Source organism: Dermacentor variabilis, chromosome 2 (assembly GCF_050947875.1).
Source record: "Dermacentor variabilis isolate Ectoservices chromosome 2, ASM5094787v1, whole genome shotgun sequence".
Classification (NCBI taxonomy): domain Eukaryota; kingdom Metazoa; phylum Arthropoda; class Arachnida; order Ixodida; family Ixodidae; genus Dermacentor; species Dermacentor variabilis.
The window spans coordinates 126613605-126633753 of record NC_134569.1 but is presented as its reverse complement, the minus strand read 5'-3'; the positions used below and the strand labels follow the sequence as shown (position 1 = coordinate 126633753).

The 20149-nt window shown below is 50.0% G+C and overlaps 2 protein-coding genes across 9 annotated transcripts in view; one reads left to right on the top strand and one right to left on the bottom strand.

The window, feature by feature from the left end:
- Positions 1-12413, bottom strand: part of LOC142572672 (rho GTPase-activating protein 23-like) — a 143043-nt gene extending 130630 nt beyond the window's left edge. For 3 of the 8 annotated variants that reach the window (XR_012826121.1, XM_075681954.1, XM_075681961.1), the window contains exon 1: positions 12053-12411. The gene's annotated coding sequence lies outside the window, so the exon portion shown is untranslated. Of the gene's footprint in view, positions 1-12052 lie in introns of all 8 variants that reach the window. The other 5 variants (XM_075681957.1, XM_075681962.1, XM_075681959.1 and 2 more) reach the window with 3 other exon arrangements.
- Positions 12414-15394: 2981 nt separating this feature from the next.
- PIG-G (phosphatidylinositol glycan anchor biosynthesis class G) lies at positions 15395-19353 on the top strand. The gene has a single exon (XM_075681950.1). It carries the CDS (start codon positions 16100-16102, stop codon positions 18767-18769), a length of 2670 nt encoding a protein of 889 aa, XP_075538065.1. The 5' UTR covers positions 15395-16099; the 3' UTR covers positions 18770-19353.
- Positions 19354-20149: the final 796 nt, after the last annotated feature.

Here is a 20149-nt window from a genome sequence, read left to right as displayed (position 1 = left end):
GGCAGAAGGCCTCGCTCGGCTGTACACCGCCAGCGGACGACCAGGCGCAGCAAATAGGGCAGAAGGGGGTGTAGCACACTCACTACGGCACACATGCCGCTCTGCAAACGCGTGCGGCGACGACGTGTGTGTGTGTACACAACGCCGACGAGGAAAAAAGGCGGCGGGAACGACCCGCCCCCCCCCCCCCCCCCCATGCTCGTGGTGGCTCCGTCCGGAATGCGTGACACGAAGCTGCGACGAGCCACGGAGGAGAAGTGGCGCGTACACAGCGTACACGGGAAAGCGAGTCAGTTGAAACACCAGAAGATCCTAGGGAGCTGTGCTAGGCGCCCCGTCATGGTGTTTGTTGGGCGTCAGTCGGCTCGACGCATACGAAAAAGTTGGCGCCGTCAGGCACGCGCGGTCGAGCCGTCGAGTCCGATTCGGCTGTGCGCAGCAACACCTCCTGGGGACGTCTACTCGGACGATCAGTTTCGGCGATACTATCGCCCTTGCGTGACGCAGTGCCCAAACAGCCAATCGGCTCATCCGGTTTTGCTCAACCAGCCAATAAACGTGCACTGGAAGTGACATCGCCAAGAGCGATCGTCCGAGAATACATCCCCTGTTTAAAGGATGCCCTTACGAGCATGGGGGCATCGACTCGCGCGTGGAACACCCGAGAGCCGGTACGTTTCAAAATCGCTTTTGAAACGGCATCCGCGCAGCCAGAGGGGGCAGACTATACAGTAAGCGGGAACCTGTCTCTCGCCCAAGACACACTGACAGCTTCGAGATAGAGCAGCCCTTCAACAGGGGTTCACTGAATATCCGATGCGCCCAGGCTATAGCAAAGCCTCCTGAACCGCATAAAAGGCTTTCGTTTCCCCGAGCCGAGCCAAGCCGAAAAAGAAGACATATCAGTGGAAGGGCATGCAAATACGCCAGCGATCCCCGTAACGATAACGCGCGACCGCAAGGAGAACGTTAAACGCTCTCTCCAAAGCCGTAGAGATGCAAAAATCTGCGCCGCTAAAGCAACCGCTGCAAACCGCGCATGCTGACAGCCCCACTCTTTAGCTCAGTGATAACGGGCGTCCCATTGGGTTCAACGCCCGAATTAACCTGCGCGCACGGGCCTGCCTGCCCGCTGTGTTCGGCGCGCCTATAACCGCTTTCGGAATCGTCTGTCTGCAGCCTGCGCGCATGTTTCCCGCGGCCTGTCCTTCGGGGTTACTCCGTATGCCTTACGCGAATGCATATGCACGCTCTACTATAATGTACTCTTCCGCCTGCACGAGCGCCCTCCCAGCCCACACGCATACATTTCGCGTACCAGCGAAGGCGCACGCGCAGAAAGCCTTAGCTATGGCTGCAATTCGTAGATCTGTATGCGTTCCGCCAGCGTCCATTTATTTCTTTTATTTTCTTTTTTTGTTTTTTGTAACCCGATAAGAAACTTGGGAGTACTATACTTGGGGTAATATGTTTTGCGGCAATCGAGGGGACGTTACGGCAGCAAAACGCGCACAAGGAACGGCGCTCGTGGTAATATATTTCCACAGCCTCGTTCGCATCAGTCTTAAGCTGAGGAACAAAGAAAGAAAAATCTTAAGATGGTAAGAACCACTTCTCGAATGTCAGTTAACGACGTTACTATTACCGACGCCGCTTTCAATTCCCGATCTATCATGTCGTGTGTCCAAGGGTAGCTTATTATTTGAGAGAAAGATAGTATAGAGAACTAGACTGCGTTCATCTTCCTTTATTATTATTATTATTATTATGCTAACGGGGTCAGGGAACGCAAGAAGAACCCGCGGACAACGCCTACCCAAGCACCAACAGATGCCCAGTGGGAGGCCTAACTGACAAGCCCAAGACCTGCGGACTAGCTACGGCTGGTCAACGAGCCAGGCTATCAGCACAGGGCCACAGCTATCTCGAATAGCATAGCCGCCCACATTCGGGCATCAAGAGTCTCCGAAATAAAGTTTATTCACTCACTTGCTACCAATAGAGTTTTAGATTAGGGGACGCAAGCCGCTTGCGTCCCCTAACCTAAACCTCTTCCCCACAACGGGGTATTAGAGAGTTTTAGAATAGGGGCCTGTCACAGAGTGCATGCCCGCGCTCCTCTCAAGATGGCCGCCATTGCCGCAGCAGCAGCAACGCCGCTTGAACGGCGATGGGGAAGCGAGCTTCCCATTGTCCCGAGCTCGCCAGACCGGTTTGGTCACGTGCGTCGCCTGAGCGCGGCGGAGGGACGAGGCGGCTTGGCGAGCGGCAGAGCAGCTTGGAGGACGAAGGAGTGGGGTCGTGCACCGGGGAACAGCTGAAGATGTGGTCGGCAGGCTGAGATCTCCAGGCCGAAGTCTTCGCCGGTCGAGCGACAGACGGTGCAAGTTCGTCAGGATCTTCGGCAGCGAGGTTGCAGCAGCCCGACGCTCTTCAGATCGGGACCTCGGCAAGCACGCCCCAGATAAGCCTCGTGTTCCGGGCCGCTCTCAGAACTTTCCGCCGGACTCTCTTTCTAATCGCGTTTAATCTTTCCTTTTTTTTATCCATCGCGTGTTGTTTCTTATATGTCCTGGTAGTTTAGTGTTTGCCCTATTTATTGTCGCGCGTATTTTGTATTTGTGTCGCGTATTTTATTGTATTTCGCGAGTGTTAATGATTTACCACGTGGTGGGCTTAGTGTCGCGCGAGCTCGCGTCAGGGCGTGTGTCGTGTGACCCGCACGCCTTCCGCGAACTAGTCTCCGCTGCTGGTAATTTGTATGTCTTTCCAGTATGTCTCGCGCATGATTTCATTTTATTAAATTAAGTGTGTGTGTTGTACGACGTCGCCTCCCGTCTCATGCCTCTGGTTCGCGGTCGATCAGGCGTGGACCTTATCGCCGGTCAGCAGTCGAACCCTCACTAAACGCACGCGGGGTGGGTTTGTTGTCACCCCATCCCCTCCGGTTCGGAGAGTGCGACTAGCTCACCACCAATCCTTGACAACTGGCGTCCGCACGACAGGACTTGCTGACCACGATCTTCCGTGACCACGAGGTATAGCGGGGGGAACAGACGCGTATCGCCGAGAGCGGGAGAAGGCCAAGACATGGCTGATGGACTCCTCGAGGAATTGGAGCGCATCGTGGCCGTCGGGAGGCAGATGGGCCTTGAGGGGCCAGCTCTCCGGGAGTTTGTGCGCGACATGCGCTCCAAAGAAGAGGCGGATAGTCGCGAGCGCAGGAAAGCGCGAGAGCTGCGACAACGCGAGGCGGAGGAGTGCGATGCGGCACGGTCTTCCCAGCGCGTCCTCGAGTTAGAGAGGGAAATTGCGCTGTTGCGCGCGAGGGAGGGCCGTGACGGGAGCATTCGGAACACAGAGTGCCTGCCGGGCTCGACCGTCGCCGCTGACCAACCTCATCCCTCTGGAGTGAGCCTTGCACAGGTTCGTGCCCAGCCCGAATCCTACCTCGTGCCTCAGTCCTTGGGCGCCGGGGCCTTCGAAGCGAACGTGAGGCCGGTGCTCCGAGAATCAGGCGGTGTGGCGGGTAACGATGGTCAGAAGCCGACCACGAAAACGTCAGCCGCCACGCAGGCAAATTGTGCCATCGCAGGCCGAGAGGGGCGGCGAAGTGTGTGGCACGGCGGAGGCTGGCGGGTTACCGCACACCGCGGAGGTACGAGGTACGGACCGCTAGCAGATTGCAGAGGGTGAGGAGGAGGCCGCGCAAAATGGCGCAGAGGTCACGGAGGTGTCGTCAGAGCTCGGGGGTCGCGGTGCGTTGCTCGTCGCCGCGAAAGAGAGCGCGAGCGATATATTCGCCGCGGGAGGTGCCGCTAAGCCGTGCACTTCGTGACACCCGGTTGGTCAGGCGCTGCGAGTGGGTGAGGACCCGGCAAGGTTCGGTGTACCCCAATCACCGAGCCAAAAGCAGGCAACCGGGGCCCGAGGTGATATGTCGCGGTGGAGCGGCTAGTGCGTCTCCCCACCTATGTGTCGGGAAAGCTCGGGGGACGGCAGGAATGCGACCCCAGCGAGTCCGTTTGAAGAGCAGGGGTTAGTGAGCAGGGCAGTCGGCACTATGTTGACATTTTAGATTTGTTGATAGAGCCACGTAACTTTTTTATTTGATTGCATTTATTAGCGATTAACTTTCCGGCCCTTCAATTCACCGATCTGTTATTTTGTAGGTTTTGTTTTGTGTGTGTGTGATAAGTGTTGCGTGTAGACTGCGCGTACCGGCTCTGCCGTGGTTTGCACCAGTCACACGACCCAAGGGGAACAGTACAGTATCATATCAATTTTTTAGCAGCTGTTTTGAGTCATTTTGTTTTATCAGTGTGTAGTTGGCTGCGGAGTGCACTGACTGGCTGAGAGCGAGGCGGCGATGTGCGCGGCGAAGTGCCTTGTGCGGAGGACTTCACGAGCCGTGACCCACGCGACGACGTGATTGTGCGCGTGACCTTCGAGAACGTGTCGAGTGCGGTCTCCTTAAGGTGCGCGTGCATGACTATGTGTTAGTTTGAATGTTATTAGAATAACATTCTTGTCGTCGGGGTGGTGTCACAGAGTGCATGCCCGCGCTCCTCTCAAGATGGCCGCCATTGCCGCAGCAGCAGCAACGCCGCTTGAACGGCGATGGGGAAGCGAGCTTCCCATTGTCCCGAGCTCGCCAGACCGGTTTGGTCACGTGCGTCGCCTGAGCGCGGCGGAGGGACGAGGCGGCTTGGCGAGCGGCAGAGCAGCTTGGAGGACGAAGGAGTGGGGTCGTGCACCGGGGAACAGCTGAAGATGTGGTCGGCAGGCTGAGATCTCCAGGCCGAAGTCTTCGCCGGTCGAGCGACAGACGGTGCAAGTTCGTCAGGATCTTCGGCAGCGAGGTTGCAGCAGCCCGACGCTCTTCAGATCGGGACCTCGGCAAGCACGCCCCAGATAAGCCTCGTGTTCCGGGCCGCTCTCAGAACTTTCCGCCGGACTCTCTTTCTAATCGCGTTTAATCTTTCCTTTTTTTTATCCATCGCGTGTTGTTTCTTATATGTCCTGGTAGTTTAGTGTTTGCCCTATTTATTGTCGCGCGTATTTTGTATTTGTGTCGCGTATTTTATTGTATTTCGCGAGTGTTAATGATTTACCACGTGGTGGGCTTAGTGTCGCGCGAGCTCGCGTCAGGGCGTGTGTCGTGTGACCCGCACGCCTTCCGCGAACTAGTCTCCGCTGCTGGTAATTTGTATGTCTTTCCAGTATGTCTCGCGCATGATTTCATTTTATTAAATTAAGTGTGTGTGTTGTACGACGTCGCCTCCCGTCTCATGCCTCTGGTTCGCGGTCGATCAGGCGTGGACCTTATCGCCGGTCAGCAGTCGAACCCTCACTAAACGCACGCGGGGTGGGTTTGTTGTCACCCCATCCCCTCCGGTTCGGAGAGTGCGACTAGCTCACCACCAATCCTTGACAGGGCCCCAATAGTTTGGGCCCCCAAAGAGCTTTGCGGGTGTTGGCATTGGGGCACCCACGACTGAAGAGTTTTAGAATAGGGTTTTGCGTTTGAGGATAGCGTCTTGCGCTGACAGCGCCACTACGGCGTCAAAGAAAAGCTATTAGAAATAGTTAAATAAACTATACCATTTTATGATAGGAATAGTAATTTTGGTTTGCGTGTATTTGCGTTTAATTACAATTTAGAGGTTATTCTGTAAGCATCAAACAATTAGTTGCGCTCAGTTTTGAGCAAACCAACTTTACGTGCCTCCTTCATCAGCCAAGCTCAGCCGTGTTGGGCCTACGAGCCATAAAATTCACAATCGAATTCGGAATCGGCAGCGTCTAATGAATCAATCTTCATAACACACGCTAGTTGAGAGAAAGCGATAACCACAGTCACTTCTAGCTAGCGAACTTAACGCGTTACCACGAATCGAACGCACTTTGGTGCTAGGTCAGAGCCGTCGCTTCGATGGGTGCCGCCATGTTTGCTAACGCAAAGCTTTTGGGGCCGCTATTAGGGCTCCCGCTAAATCGGTGAAATAGCGTTCCCAATGCAAACCCCAAACGCAGTTTGCGTCTCGCGCATGCGCAGTGGCTTCGACGCTACTTCTTCGGGGCCCAAAACGTTTGGGGCCCCTATTCTAAAACTCTCTATTGACCAAGAAGCAGGTGGTTTTACAAGTGCGCGTGCGAGTGCGTGTTTTTATTTAATTAAAATCAAATTAAGTTTTTAGAGTTGTAGAGTATGACTGAGATATTTAAGAAATGCAGAAATGAGGAGAAAGCTAGGATGAATTTTTCGATAAAATAATTTAAAACAAATAAATGAACTGAAAATAAAAGCGATAGACAATTTCAGAAATTTATCGAGGTAGCCGTTTTGTGTCGCTAATAAAGTTGTGAACTGCAATACAGGTGTCCCTGGGGTTGAAGTCCAGCGTAAACGCCAACGTAGCCCAAGATTTCTGAAAGTTTTCATGATCTTGAAGATCGGTGGCAAGATAGAAACAAATATATATATATTGATAGATTCAGGTACCTTCCAGAAAAAACACAAGCGGGACACAGCCAGATCAGAGATTTGTAAATAGAAATTTAACGGCAAGAATACGGCAGCGCAGTCTCGAAGCAATGCGACGCTGAATATGGCAGACAAGTTCTGCGGAAGTGTATCGAGTTGTCGATTAATCCGCCCTCGCTCTGAGATCAGCCAGACTCCTGGTTAGCTAGCTCAAATGGTAGAGCAACCACCCAGGAAAGGAGTTGGTTCCTGGTTCGAATCCCGGACCAGGACGAATGCCTTCCCCGATTCCTTTACATTAGGGTTCGCATTTTCTCTGACAAGCTCAGACGCGCAAATATGGCGGAATCCAGCAATGTCGTGGTCTTACAGTGTGTAGCTGGTGTGTCCATCACATAGCACCACAGCCCAGTCTACACGTACAATACGCTAGTAGAGGCCGGAAATGCGAATATCAGGCTGCGTTGCGAGGCTACGGAGATATTCAGTTTTTTTTTTCTCAGATCACGTGGTGCGCAAAATTTTGTGATTGACTGTACGTTTCACGGAGTAACGTCTTCCAGCGCGCGCTGTCGGCTTGGGCCACTGAGATACGCACGTGGACACTAAAGGAAAATACTAAGTCAAGCTATATTGGAAAGAGTATATAGGCTTCCGTAATAACGAATTCCTCGTTCTTGGCGAGAACGGAGCTTCCGTAAGCGGTAAAATGAGAGAAAATGGAAAATAGGAGCGGCGCCACCCGTTTAATACTACGGCACATCTCGTCTGACGACAGCACTGGCTGATTCACGGAAAGCGGCAGAGAGGGAGGTCACGCGAGGATTACGTCTTCTCCGCCGTTTCGGCGCGGGCAATTCAAATTGAAAAGCAACTGCGAGAACTTCGGCGTAAATTTTATACGCAACAACGCCGTATGCGGTTTGCGACGCAGGAAACGATGATGCACTTCGAAACAAATACTCCAACCATCTATCCCGGATTATTATTTTCATGTAGTGTCCCTTCAAAAAGGGACACCAGAAGAGCAAATCAGTTTAGGCTGATGCTTCCGAAATCCCATTTCCATTAATTTGGAGGAAAATGGTTAATAATGGAGTCAATCAATTATTATTCCGCGCGATACCTTAGCGACGGTACGTCACACTAAGACTGAACTCGACCAGAGTAGTCGCCGTCAAAATCCATGACGCCACGACGAGTTGGTTCCCGAACTTCAGGGTGGCGTCGCCACTGGTTTTTCGTTTTCGCGTTCTTTTAAGGCTGACCAATATCACTCTTTAAAGAGTGCTCGCTTATCTATCGCAGAAGTGTAATTTTCATAACGCAGCTTAACACTAATCTTTATTCTCCCTTTCTAAAGGGGCGCGGACACATTTTCGGAATTGTATAAAAACTGCACAACAGTATTCTCGCACGTAAACGGGAGACAACTGGCAAAGTACGAAGATTGGGAAACACGATTTTTTTTTAAACTAAATTTGATACCAAACTTCGGATTTCGAAATGCCGGATCTGGTGTCATCGACATTATGGCGACGTCAGGACACAGAGCTAGCAAAATCGGCTGGCGCTATAGGTGTAGCTATAACTCTAGATATGATGACGTTGCTAAAAAAAAAAAAAAAATACAAGTAGATAGGGAAAGGACAAATGCGCTCCTTTGTGGGCAGCGAATGCACGAACTGAGCTAGCCAGTATTTCATGACGTCATGACTCAACCTCGCGGGTACAGAAATCGAAACTAGTTTCGTAGAAAATTATTACAGCAAACGAGCACAGCAAATCGTATAGGGAGCTCTGACACTTGCCAGTGTGTGTGTGTGTGTGTGTGTGTGTGTGTGTGTGTGTGTGTGTGTGCGCGTGTGTGTGTGTGTGTGTGTGTGTGTGTGTGTGTGTGTGTGTGTGTGTGTGTGTGTGTGTGTGTGTGTGTGTGTGTGTGTGTGTGTGTGTGTGTGTGTGTGTGTGTGTGTGTGTAGAGGCCTTGTCCCTTCACAAACGGGTGCTAGGAATTTTTTTCAAAATCACCTGCGGCAGGTGGCACGACTCTAGCCCTTGAACTGGATTACTCGAAGAGACGTAGACTTCGTTTGCACGAGAAATCGAAATGCACAACCGACTAATCAGAGAAATATAACTAAGTTTTGCCTGTTACTTTGAGGTACCTATAGCAATTTACGAATAACAACACACAACAAAGCAGCGTAGGGGGGGGGGGGGGTCAGTTAAAAAAAAATGTGTCATTGTCTATGCTATATTGAGCGCCACGAGGTACGACGAGCATTGCAGCCGCTTGTCCGTCACATTATGAGCTCGCCCGAGAGTCATTACCGCACCGCACAGCCTGTCAGGCCATTGACCATGAGAGCCACCCGCCGTGCAGCCGAGTGGCCCGTGCTCCGGCAACCCGAAACGCATTAGTGTGTATCCATTCTAGGGCTCTTTTCGAACCATAACCATTCGTGAGCGCGTTATTTAAGGCGAGACATTAGCGAACGCGGCCAAGGTTGCAGAGCGCTGTCATCCCTCACTGATGACGCAAATGTGCGCTACTACGCACACAAAAGGCGCCTACGGCTGAACAATCACATCGGGCTTTATTCGGAGAAACGGCGCTAAATTCGCTCCCGAAACTGCGTCAAGCAACGAGCGAGAGCATTGCATACGTTGTGCCTACGTCGGTAGCTATACTCCATTGTGGCGTCACGCTTCCTGCTAGCTAACGGACTGTTGTTACATTTCTTTTTTTTTTTTTTCACTGAGGGCTCTTTGAGTCTTGCATTGTCAGGAACATGGGCGACCGTCAAGCAGATGTGGACATTAAGTGAAATCGGTTCAACATTTATGTAGCAATCGAGCACGTGGAGACCAAAGTGAAACACTTGGACTGACAACGCAGTCTTTCGAAACTCTATATTCGTTAATTTCGCGGTAAACGGGTTGAGAGAAAATGAACGTCGAACCTCAATTTTTTTCGAATTTCGCGCAGAAAACCCAGCGCCGGTAGGCCAGGGTGACGTCACGGATTTCAAAGTAAATGGTCGCTTTTGAGACGTTGTGGCTCACTAAAGTTCTTGTTCAGCCTTTGGTTCTTTTACAGTACTTTAGAGCCCACGTTTAGCTATCAATGATTAACTAGGCCCGAGATGACATTTTCAATATCCACGACGCCACGAGAAGCTGGCGCGGAAACTTCAAGGTGGTGTCACCACCAGCATTTCGCTCTTCGCGACTTTTCCGGCTCATCAAGCCTGTTCCAACGATACGAGAGGTTATTGAATTTTGGTATTATAAAATAGTAATGTAGTAATACATCTCAAATTATTTTTGTCTCTAGTGTCCCATAAATGTTACCGAAGTTATGTTTTATTTGTACATATATTATTTTTTTTTTCGAATGACAGAAGCTCGGCACATGATTTTGGCGCACGAGAAGCGTATACCCATGACCACACATGCCACGTTTGCGACAAGAAGCTGGCAGAGCAGAATAAACCCACTTCTCCTTCGCATCAAATGCCCAGTGATCCTTGACGTCAGCGCACAGATGAAAAGAAAAAAAGAAGAAAATACACGGCAAGCTGCCGAAACGTACTCCAGGCCAATACTCCCATTAAAGCACAACGGAAAGACGAGAAACGACGCTCAATAAAACACATGCGTTTGAGGGGAAGGACGTTGAATTGTAGTTTGCCGGAGAGGGGACAGCGTGCAGTTGTCTCGTGTCTACGTCGCAGATCACGCATTCCAACGGGTCTTCTGCGAGCGACAGCGCCCAACGAGTAGTACCGCAGGGAAGGTAATCAAAATAAGGATGAAAAAAAAAATGCGCAATTAGACGCGCACGGTTCACAACCAAAGCGAGGGGGGCTGTCTCGCACACTTCTGCCTCAGTGCATTCCTAAACCAGTTGCCGGCAGCGTCGCTGTACTTCGCTCGAGTTTGCCGCGACCCGGGCAGCAGCAGCAGAAGCAGCCGCTGCGAATTCCAGCGTGCGGACGAAAAGGACCCGACTGCTGCTATATTTTACGACTGTTGTCGCTGCTTCGCTTCTAGGGTTCGACGCCCAATAGAACAGCGACAAATAAAACATAAGGACGGGACGCGCGCGCGCGCTTCCACCGGGAGAGCAAGAAACAAACGCGGCACCGTGGCACAAGAATTCTCTGGCGCGCGAACCACGCGGTTATCGGGTTACGCTTGCTCTCGCTTCGAAAAGCAGGAAGGGAACACGCAAAGCAACAACGCTGCTGGCAGCAGGTAAGCTGCAAGAACGAAAACCGCGTCGCGCTTTCGTGTTTCTTTCTATTTTCATCGTCTGCCTCCGTCCCCCACTTATTTTAGACTCGTGCCGCCGCATCGCGAGCGAGACAGTGCGGCCTCGCCGCTTCACTCGAGCCTGTCCCTCAAAAAAATTTGCGCCGCACGTCGTTTCGGACAAGCTCGCTGGCATTGCCGGCAGGTCGTTCAGTCCGAAACGATCCCTGGAGCGCGGCGGAACATTCTTGCCAGGCAGCCGCCAACTTCAAGGCGAAAAGGCACAAAAGCGAGTCTCGTCGCCGAAAAGGAGGGGGGTGGGGGGGGGTACAAGAAAAAAAAGGAAACGAAAATACCGTTAACCTGTGTGCCCCCTTGCAAGCCCAGCGACCCTCATCCTGACAAGGCGCAGAGGAAGGGAGCGCCGACGAAGAAACGAGCCCCGCTCACCGCCGTTCACGTGGGGTGGTGGGGGACACTGCGCAGCGCGCTCGCACGAGCGTATTGATCTACTTTCGAAAACTTCTTTTTTTTTCTCAACTCTCTAGACAGCCTCTCCGAGCCAACAGCGACTCAGCCAGCGGCGCACGCTGTGGGAACCACGCGTGCACGAACTACACGGCACGGACCGCGCAAGAAGGTACCGCGTTTCCCCTCCACGACATGAAGTCCCGACAAAAGTGGGGTGGGGAACGCATAGTCCCGAATACGAGTTCGAAAAAACAAGAAAATAAATCAACTCAAAGGCGCACAATTTTAGGTACGGCGACGCGTCCACCGCGTCGCGCGTACGCCTTTACCACACCGACTGACGAGCTCGACCGCGGCGTCCGGTAGTGAGCGGTTGGCACTTTTCTTTCCGGACTGCCACTGGGCCGACCACAAGCCAGATCGCCGCGACCCAGTTTATTAAGGCTCCCGGCAGCCGCAGCAGTGCGAGCCAATGAAACCGAAACGTTGAAATCAGTCTCGAAGTGCGCGACGCATACCTACTGCGGCGGCGGCCGTTTCATTCGATCACGTTGACCCGCTTGGACGGCTAGCTGCTGCGGCGGCGCATCGCGTAGTACGGGCACGACCCGGATCGGCTCTTTCGTACAGACGTTTCCTACGTCGGCTAAGTACTCGCGACAGGGCTGTTGCCGGAGAAACGTCGGGCAGGACGCGGTGTTGTCGGGTATCATCGCAGGGGCCACAAACCGAAAGACGGTCTCCTATTGATCGCGCTTGTCCGCACGATGTGTCAGCCAGCCCCACGGAGTGGTACTGCTCCCTTTTCGTTCGTTCAACGCCGTCGACGAGGCTTACCTTTGGTAAAGGGCTCACGGTGGACTGCATGGCTGGTGTGTGTAATCCCAAGTTGGTCCTTCATATCGAGCGCGGTGAGGATCCGCGGTTCCCAGGGGCCACAAAACCTAAAGGTCAACAAATCTACAAACTGCAGTAACCCGATCGCACAGGTCCGCCATGTTTACCCTAGCGCCACTGGAGGCGAGAGTAGTCGAAGGAGTGAGAAAAGAGAGAACGATCTCCTATGTACTTTCTTTTTGCTTCGTCTCTTTCCTTCCGCCTTCGCCAGCCTTCCCTAGAGCAGCGCCTAGTCGTGGAAGAGGGCACGGGTTTTTAAGAGAGCACAGAGGAGGAGAGTACGCCTTTCAGGACGCGTAGACGGCGTAGAGCCGTAGAGCACGCGGCAGTGGCGCCGCTTACCGTCACTTTTCACAAGTTCAAATCGAAAAACACGGCCGGTGTGGAACATTTTTAGAGCCGTCGGGAGTGCACAACGCATGTACAGACCGCAATGACAGTACTGACCAAAGTACTGACCGGCTGTGCGGAAGGGCAGCTTCACATAACAAGCATGCAGGCAGACCAGTCAAGACATGGACAACATGGTCAGAAGTAAAACCGCTCTATATGCGCGTGGACGGAAGGGCTTTAGGTTTTAGTCGGAACGATTGTTATGCTCCGCCATACTGTCAGCTCTGATTGGCACACAATGCAGCTACGCCCTGTCTTATTGGTTCAAAATATAACCATAGCGAAACTTGACGATATCACTTAACACCCGAACAAGGCAATTGGTTGTCTTGTAGTTACGTAACCGTTCTCTGCTGGGATGCGTCGTGTTGGGTTACTGAAAGAAATTTTTAGGAGGCGCCTCGATCCCTGCGCAGGGATCAAAATCCTTTATCACGAGACCTTAACAGAGAGAGTATAAGAGTGGTGTTGAAGATTGTTAGTATGCAGAAGACAAAGATAATGATCAATAGCCGAATAAGGGAACAAGAGTTCAAGATCGCCAGTCAGCCTCTAGATTCTGACAAAGAGTAGGTTTACCTCAATTACTCACAGGGGACCCTGATTGTGAGAAGGAAACTTACTGAAGAATAAAAATGGGTTGGAACGCATTCTGCTGACATTGTCAGATCCTGACTGGAAGCTTGCCATTATTATTAAAAAGAAAGGTGTACAATCAATGCATTCTACCCATGCTGACATATGGGGAAGGAATCGGGAGACTGACAAAGAAGCTCGAAGACAAGTTAAGGACTTCGCAAAGAGCGATGTAACGAAGAATGTTAGGCGTAGCGTTAAGAGACAGGAAGAGAGCGGTGTGTATCAGAGAGCAAACGGGTATAGCCGAATTCTAATTGACATTAAGAGAAAGAAATGGAGCTGGGCAGGTCATGTCATGTGTAGGTTAGATCATAGAGTTTCCTACAAAAAAAATTTTTTTGTAGGAAACTCTATGGGTTAGATAACCGGTGGACCATCAGGGTTACAGAATGGGTACCAAGAGAAGGGAAGCGCAGTCGATGACGACAGAATGTGGGTGATGAAATTAAGAAATTCGCAGGCGCTAGCTGGAATCTGTTGGCGCAGGACAGTGACAATTGGAGATCACAGGCCTTCGTCCTGCAGTGAACATAAAATATGACAATAATAATGATGATGATACTTATGAAAGTGTAGGTTGAATGGCGCTAAATGTAGCATGACCGTCAAGACCATGCCAGGCGATGTCGGAGACTCGGAGGCCAAACGCAAGAGGACAGCACGAACGCAAAGGCGCTGTATTCGATTTTATCCTATTCCATCTCCTCAGTGCCAAGTATTGCGGAGAAAGCATTGGGATTTAAAAGACGTCACGGAGAGATGTGCAAACAACAAGAACTGCATGCTGGAGCACGAGTGAATATATATAATGCATGGTGACGGGAAACTGCACATATTTCACCACTCCGAAACTACAAAAAAGGGGAAAAAATTAAGTATCCATGTTCCATGTTCCTGTCTCTTTCTTTCGTTTTTTTTCTCTTTTTTTTTCTGCGACATATGGGATTTCCTCCATTTCGCTGCCAACCCCTTCTCTCTTGTATTTCGTATAATAAAGTATCGAAGTATACAGAGGAATTGAACAGGATGTAGAGCAAAAAGTTTCCTATGATATCAGGCGACCGGTTGCGCGTCTGTGATATCGTCGCCTTTTGCTGCCTGATGGAAACACGTACGCAGCACTTCCGCATATGTTTCCATTGAACCACCTTGGCCATAAAGTACTACTACGAGGTTCGCTCATGCTAATTAGCCAGGCCTTCTATCATATTCTATGCTGAAAACTTTATCAGCGGAGCAAAGTCTAACTTGAGATATGCACTACAACTAGTAGCGCCCAAGCAAACGTTGGTCCAGGCTGCATCTCCATATGGGGATTTATGTACAACCCCGACCTGGACGCCAACTCGCGAGACGTAGAACAAGCTTATATGTACAAGCTGTAAAAACGTTGCTTTTCTGTGCTACAGCAACAGCAGGCGCTGAAACCGGAACTGCGGCATGCTAAAACAATGGCCTCCGAAATTACTATTCTCTGCGCATACGATAATTTAAAAAATGATTATGCGCTTACCGCTGCTCTGTTCTTGCTCAAATTTCGCGGCAATATCGAATATTATGGCCTGGATCGTTCAATAATGCACTTTGCACTCTTAGGTGTCTAATATTCAAGAACAAAAAAATTGGCCTTCGCCTGCATCTTTGCTAATGGCCGCATCGCAGCCACCAACGAATAGTGATAGTTAATCTCAAAAGCCACAATATTATATATTTTAACGACCACGTGACGTCATAGACGCCTTGTTTGGACATCGACGAATGCAACGTGGCTAACCTGGCGTTATTTTTCTGGGAAACCAGACCAATAACAGGGCCAAGTATTATATTGAACAATCCAAATCATAAAATGTTATCTTCATAGAGTTAATACATCTATTCTTTTCTGCGAGATTTGAGCAAGAACAGAGTAGCGTTAAGTGCGCATGTCTCCGTAAGACTAGCCAACCTAGTAAGGCCGTCTCCGATCTCGGAAGTTACCACAGCCGCCGAACACGTAATGTTTTGACAGAGTTGTACGATGTTGGAAAGCGTTTTTCAAAAACAAGATGTCTATGTATCGCTTCCTGACACGTTTTACTATTATGAAAGCCATACTATACAGGTCACAGCCACTCCTACCAATGCTCCTACATTTGTTTTTTTTTTTTGTTTTAGTTTTCCCGCTGCGTGCCGGATTGCCCTCAATATGGATCTATACTCAAACCGGTCGCCTTGAGTATATTGGTTCATGATGCTCCGAGTGGCTCTGAGTAGCATGGCTCTGACTTGGCTCTGAGCATCTCGTGCAAAATGGAGTTGGCCGTCGTCACACCCACTGCGTCATGCCGATCCGGGGCGTGTAGCTGGTTCATGTACAAGTTTGTATTTCGTGACTTTACCACAGGTGTTCTGTGACTTCACATTTCGTACTACAAGCACTACAGATGCCAACTGACAATGAAGTTCCGTCGTGCTTCGCGCTCTTGAAGTTGCATTTCTATTCGTCGGAATTGGCTGCGGTTGATGGTCCGCGCCTCGACTGTGCGAGCTTCGCAGATGCCGGAGATGCACCCTTCTCAAGATGATAGCGCGGAAGTTAGAAAATGCGACCGCTGTGTCGAATCACTCATTTCTGTAGACTTGTGACGCCTCATGTGATTGCACGTGTTCAAATGAACGCCACGGAATGTTCGTTTCAATTTTTCGCACTCTACATCAGCGCAACATCGATTGAAAAATGCCGGTCAAGCTGTAGTCGGCGTACTGGAACTAAAACTAGCGCTATACAGACACAAAAACCAGCTGTGCATACACACCGATAGCGCTCACACAGGCCAGAGACAGCCCACCATGAGCGGTTGGATGAAAATGCCAGAACTACCGTATTTTAACAGTCCTATCCCTTCAAAGCAAAACTGATTTCTTCGTGTAGGGCCATATATACTTCACTGCAGCGGAAAACGGGAAGAACCCAACATGTACACCAAGCAATGGTGCATTCTCTGGTTCGTCGCGATCACCTATATGATCGGGCTGGCTCTATTCGGGTGTGGCTTCTTCGGTGTTGTAAAGAAACCGGCAGGACACTCGTCCGCAGAGGAAGTAAATTATCCTTATGAATTATGCGGAGTGTCTGAAGCCGCCAAACCGGCGACAGCAATTGCCGCTAAACGGAAGCTTAAGTTGGTGTTCGTTCTAATCGACGCGCTCCGGCTAGACTTCGTTGCATCGCGCCCCAACTCTATGCCCTTCGTCGCTTCCCTGCTTCGAAGCAACGGAGCGGCACTGTACCGCTGTCAGGGTTACTCGCCCACTGTGACGCTGCCGCGCATCAAGACGCTGCTGACCGGCACGGTGCCAGGCTTCGGCGACGTTGTGCTCAACCTGAACGCAGCTGTCATCAGCGAGGACAACTGGGTGTACCAGGCGCGCACTGCAGGCCTTCGCGTCGCCTTTTACGGCGACGACACCTGGCTAAGGATACTACCTGGCCACTTCGATCGTCATGACGGCACCACTTCCTTCTTCGTCTCGGACTACACCGAGGTGGACTGGAATGTGTCGCGGCACGTGCCATCCGAGATGGAGGCTCGTGACTGGGACGTCCTTGTCCTGCATTATTTGGGACTCGACCACATCGGCCACTCCCACGGCCCGTCGTCACCACTCGTCGACCGCAAGCTCGCCGAGATGGATGATATATTGTCTGTGATACATGGGTCCTTGAGCAAAAGGACAGATGAGAGCCACCTCATTTTGGTTACGGGAGACCACGGCATGACCACAGCGGGAAACCATGGCGGCAGCTCCGAACTTGAAGTTATGACTCCACTTATACTGATCCCAACGCGTGGATGGACGCTTGACCCCTGGCAGACGGCAGCCCCAGAAACAGTGGCTCAGGTAGACGTCGCTCCTACACTGAGCCTTCTCATGGGCCTTCCTATTCCAAAGGGCAGCTTTGGAATCGCCGTGCCAGCTGTCCTTGGTGCTGCCAACTACACAACTGCGGAGCGACTGTTTCTCCTACAGTACAATCTGCAGCAGCTGCTTACTGTGTATCAAACAGAGTTTGGAAGTGACAGCAAGCTTTTTGTGCAGGCTAAGGAAGCCTTATGCACATTCCTGAATGTAACTTACAGTAACCAGAACAGCACTCGGGAAGAAGCTGCAGCAAGACAATCATTGTTCTTGAACATTATGTCTGACATTCAGAGTGCCCTTCTAAGTGCCAGTACTGTGGTTGATATGACGCTTGTGGGAACTGGCATATCAGTCTCACTGAAAGGTTCACTGACATTATTCATGATGATGTTGTCTGTGGTTCAGGGCTACAGCCATCGTATTCCCCAGATACGTCAGACCGCCTTTGTCCTAAGTGCAATGCTAGCCTTCTTCGAGTACTCCACATTGTGTGCCTTCTTCCCATCCAGTCAGAGCTGTAGTAATGGTACCTGGTCAGGCCTTCTGTCACTGCTCTCAGCCACAGTTACGGCCCTGACAACTTCGTTCTTATTCTGGCCTTTTTACCGTCTCGAGATTCCAGAGTTTCCACAGCTCTTCATTATTGCTTGTACGATCCTTCATGGAATCAGCTTTGTGTCTTCCAGTTTTATTGAGGAAGAACACCTTACATGGTACTTTGTCACAGCGACTGTTGTCTTGATTCTGTGCTTCTATTACTCTCGCCTCAGTGTACATAGCCCGCTGCTCACTTTCAGAAAGGGCTTTAACGTCATGGCTTTTCTCAGGGTACTCCGCTCGTGGAACAGTACTGGTGACAAGTGGGCCCACGTTCCCGACATAGGAGACTGGCTTGGCGAGAACAGCCATCGTCACATACTGGCATTTCTCATTCTTGCGGGTATCGTGGCAGTCATCGTGACGTCTGTGCGCCAAGGGAAGCAGTTCTCTTCATTCCTCCTCTACCTCGCACTGTTAGACTTGTGCCTGTACAAGATGAAGCTTATATATTACGGTGATGCCGAAGGCGTTGAAAACTTCTACTGGTACCTGCCCCTTCTGGTGGTCCTTGGCGTCTTCCAGCAGTACCGCTCGGGCAACGTCTGCGACTTTCTGATAGCTGTGATTCAGTCATGGGTTCTGCTCTGTCTGCTCCTCCATGTGCCTCAGAATGTCCCCATGTTTGCACTTGTCATTGTCCTGGAGAATGCTGTTAACAATCTGTTAAGCGAGCTTCCCTTGACTGCGATCTACAGAGCACTGCTGTACTTTTGGTTTGGCATGTGCTGCCACTTTCATCAGGGAAACTCCAACAAGCTGTCCACTATAAGCGTTTCAGCTGGCTATGTTGGAGTGGGCAGTTATAATCCACTTCTAGTTGGTCTCCTAATGGTATCTCATACATACAGTAGTCTCATCTTCTGGTTGCTTATGTTCTGGAAGTGGTTCATGCAGCCCCAAAATCAAGACCTTAAGCGGGACCATGGTAGGACACGGCTACTGGTGTGTTGCATGTTCTTGTTGGCCAAGTTAGCCACCACTGCGTGGTACTTGGTGTTGATGGTGATCCAGAGGTATCACCTCTTTGTGCTGACTGTGTTCAGCCCAAAGCTCATATATGAAGCTGCACATACCATAGTGGTTCTTGTCATTACTTTTGTCACAGCTGTGCTGCTTTGTTGAGCAGAGCTGTCACTGTCTGAGACATTTCAAGGTTTGCAAGTGTTGGCTCTTCAGCCTCTCCACCTGCTGCTACCATTCTAGTCAATCCTGGCACAATATAACACAAGCTTCCTTCAACTTGTACTACGCACATGTATTTACTAAGGTGCCCAGGATTCACAACTTACGGTCACAAGGCTGTGTAAAGCTTAATAACTTATGTGTGTTGATGTGGATCACACCTTTCACAAGTTCTTTCCCATTAGTTTGTTTTACAGAAACGTAGTGAGTTCTCAAGATAATGCTAGTTGTTCCAAATGACTCTCACCATTGTCTTAGCTGAAAATTAAGATCTGCGAATTTGAAAGTTTGTTGTCTAGTAAGCCACTACCCCAAATTTCAGGGGTAATTTAATATCAGGGTTCTGAATCGTAAAATGTTTCTGTAGTGTAGTTACACATACTGCCTATGCAAATTGTGATGATACACAGATAGTGATGACATGCATTTTCTCATGCAATATTTCCTTGTTAGTGATTCTGCCTTGCAGTTGACAGATTTAGAAGCCCTTGGAAGGAAAATATATGAATAAAAGCTTCCACAAACATCCTTGTCTTCAATGAAGCGCACTCCACATTTGTACACAAAGTATATGTCTCAACAAGAACACCTTAGTTTCCATAGGAAAATGAGTTAAATGAACATAAATTGTGCTAGCAAGTACTGTAGCTTTATGGGTATGTGCACTACGTTAACTCTGTCTTTATCCCCAAAAAATGTGCTCATTTCATTGCTCTTAATGTGTTGTCGTTTTATTTAGAGAAGTGAGTTGCAATATGTACTGTGATACATGAAACTTTACCTTAATCACTTGCATTTTTAGTACAAGCAACGAAAAAGTTGCTTGTACTAAATAGGCTCAGAATTTTTGATAAATTTTATATTAAATTGTGAAGCATCCGAAAAGCATGAACAAAAGAATTTGCTTGCACTGAAAATGGAAAAAAATCCAAAATATAAAAATATCTGCCTTTTGTTTTTTACTCCTCCAAGTTATACCACACTAAAGAAATTGTAAAGTTTGCTGGTGCTGAGGTCAGCAGCAATAATGGCCACGCTACATGGGAAAACCATCACTCTGTAAACATGAAGCAAAGGTACAGTCTAATTTCATTACAATGAAGTTGTATGCAGCACAAAAATGCAGTTTGTTTGATTCTAATGCACCCTCAGTGGTAATGTGCACCCAACTTTCCACGACGAGAAATGGAAAATGCGATGCCCAGAATTGTTCCCTCACCAGATTTTCATTCTGAGAGCGAAAAGGCAATTTATGCCGAATTGGGAAAATTTCAAAATGAGGTGCGATCTGGACACCAGCTTAGATGGCATCCAATGAGA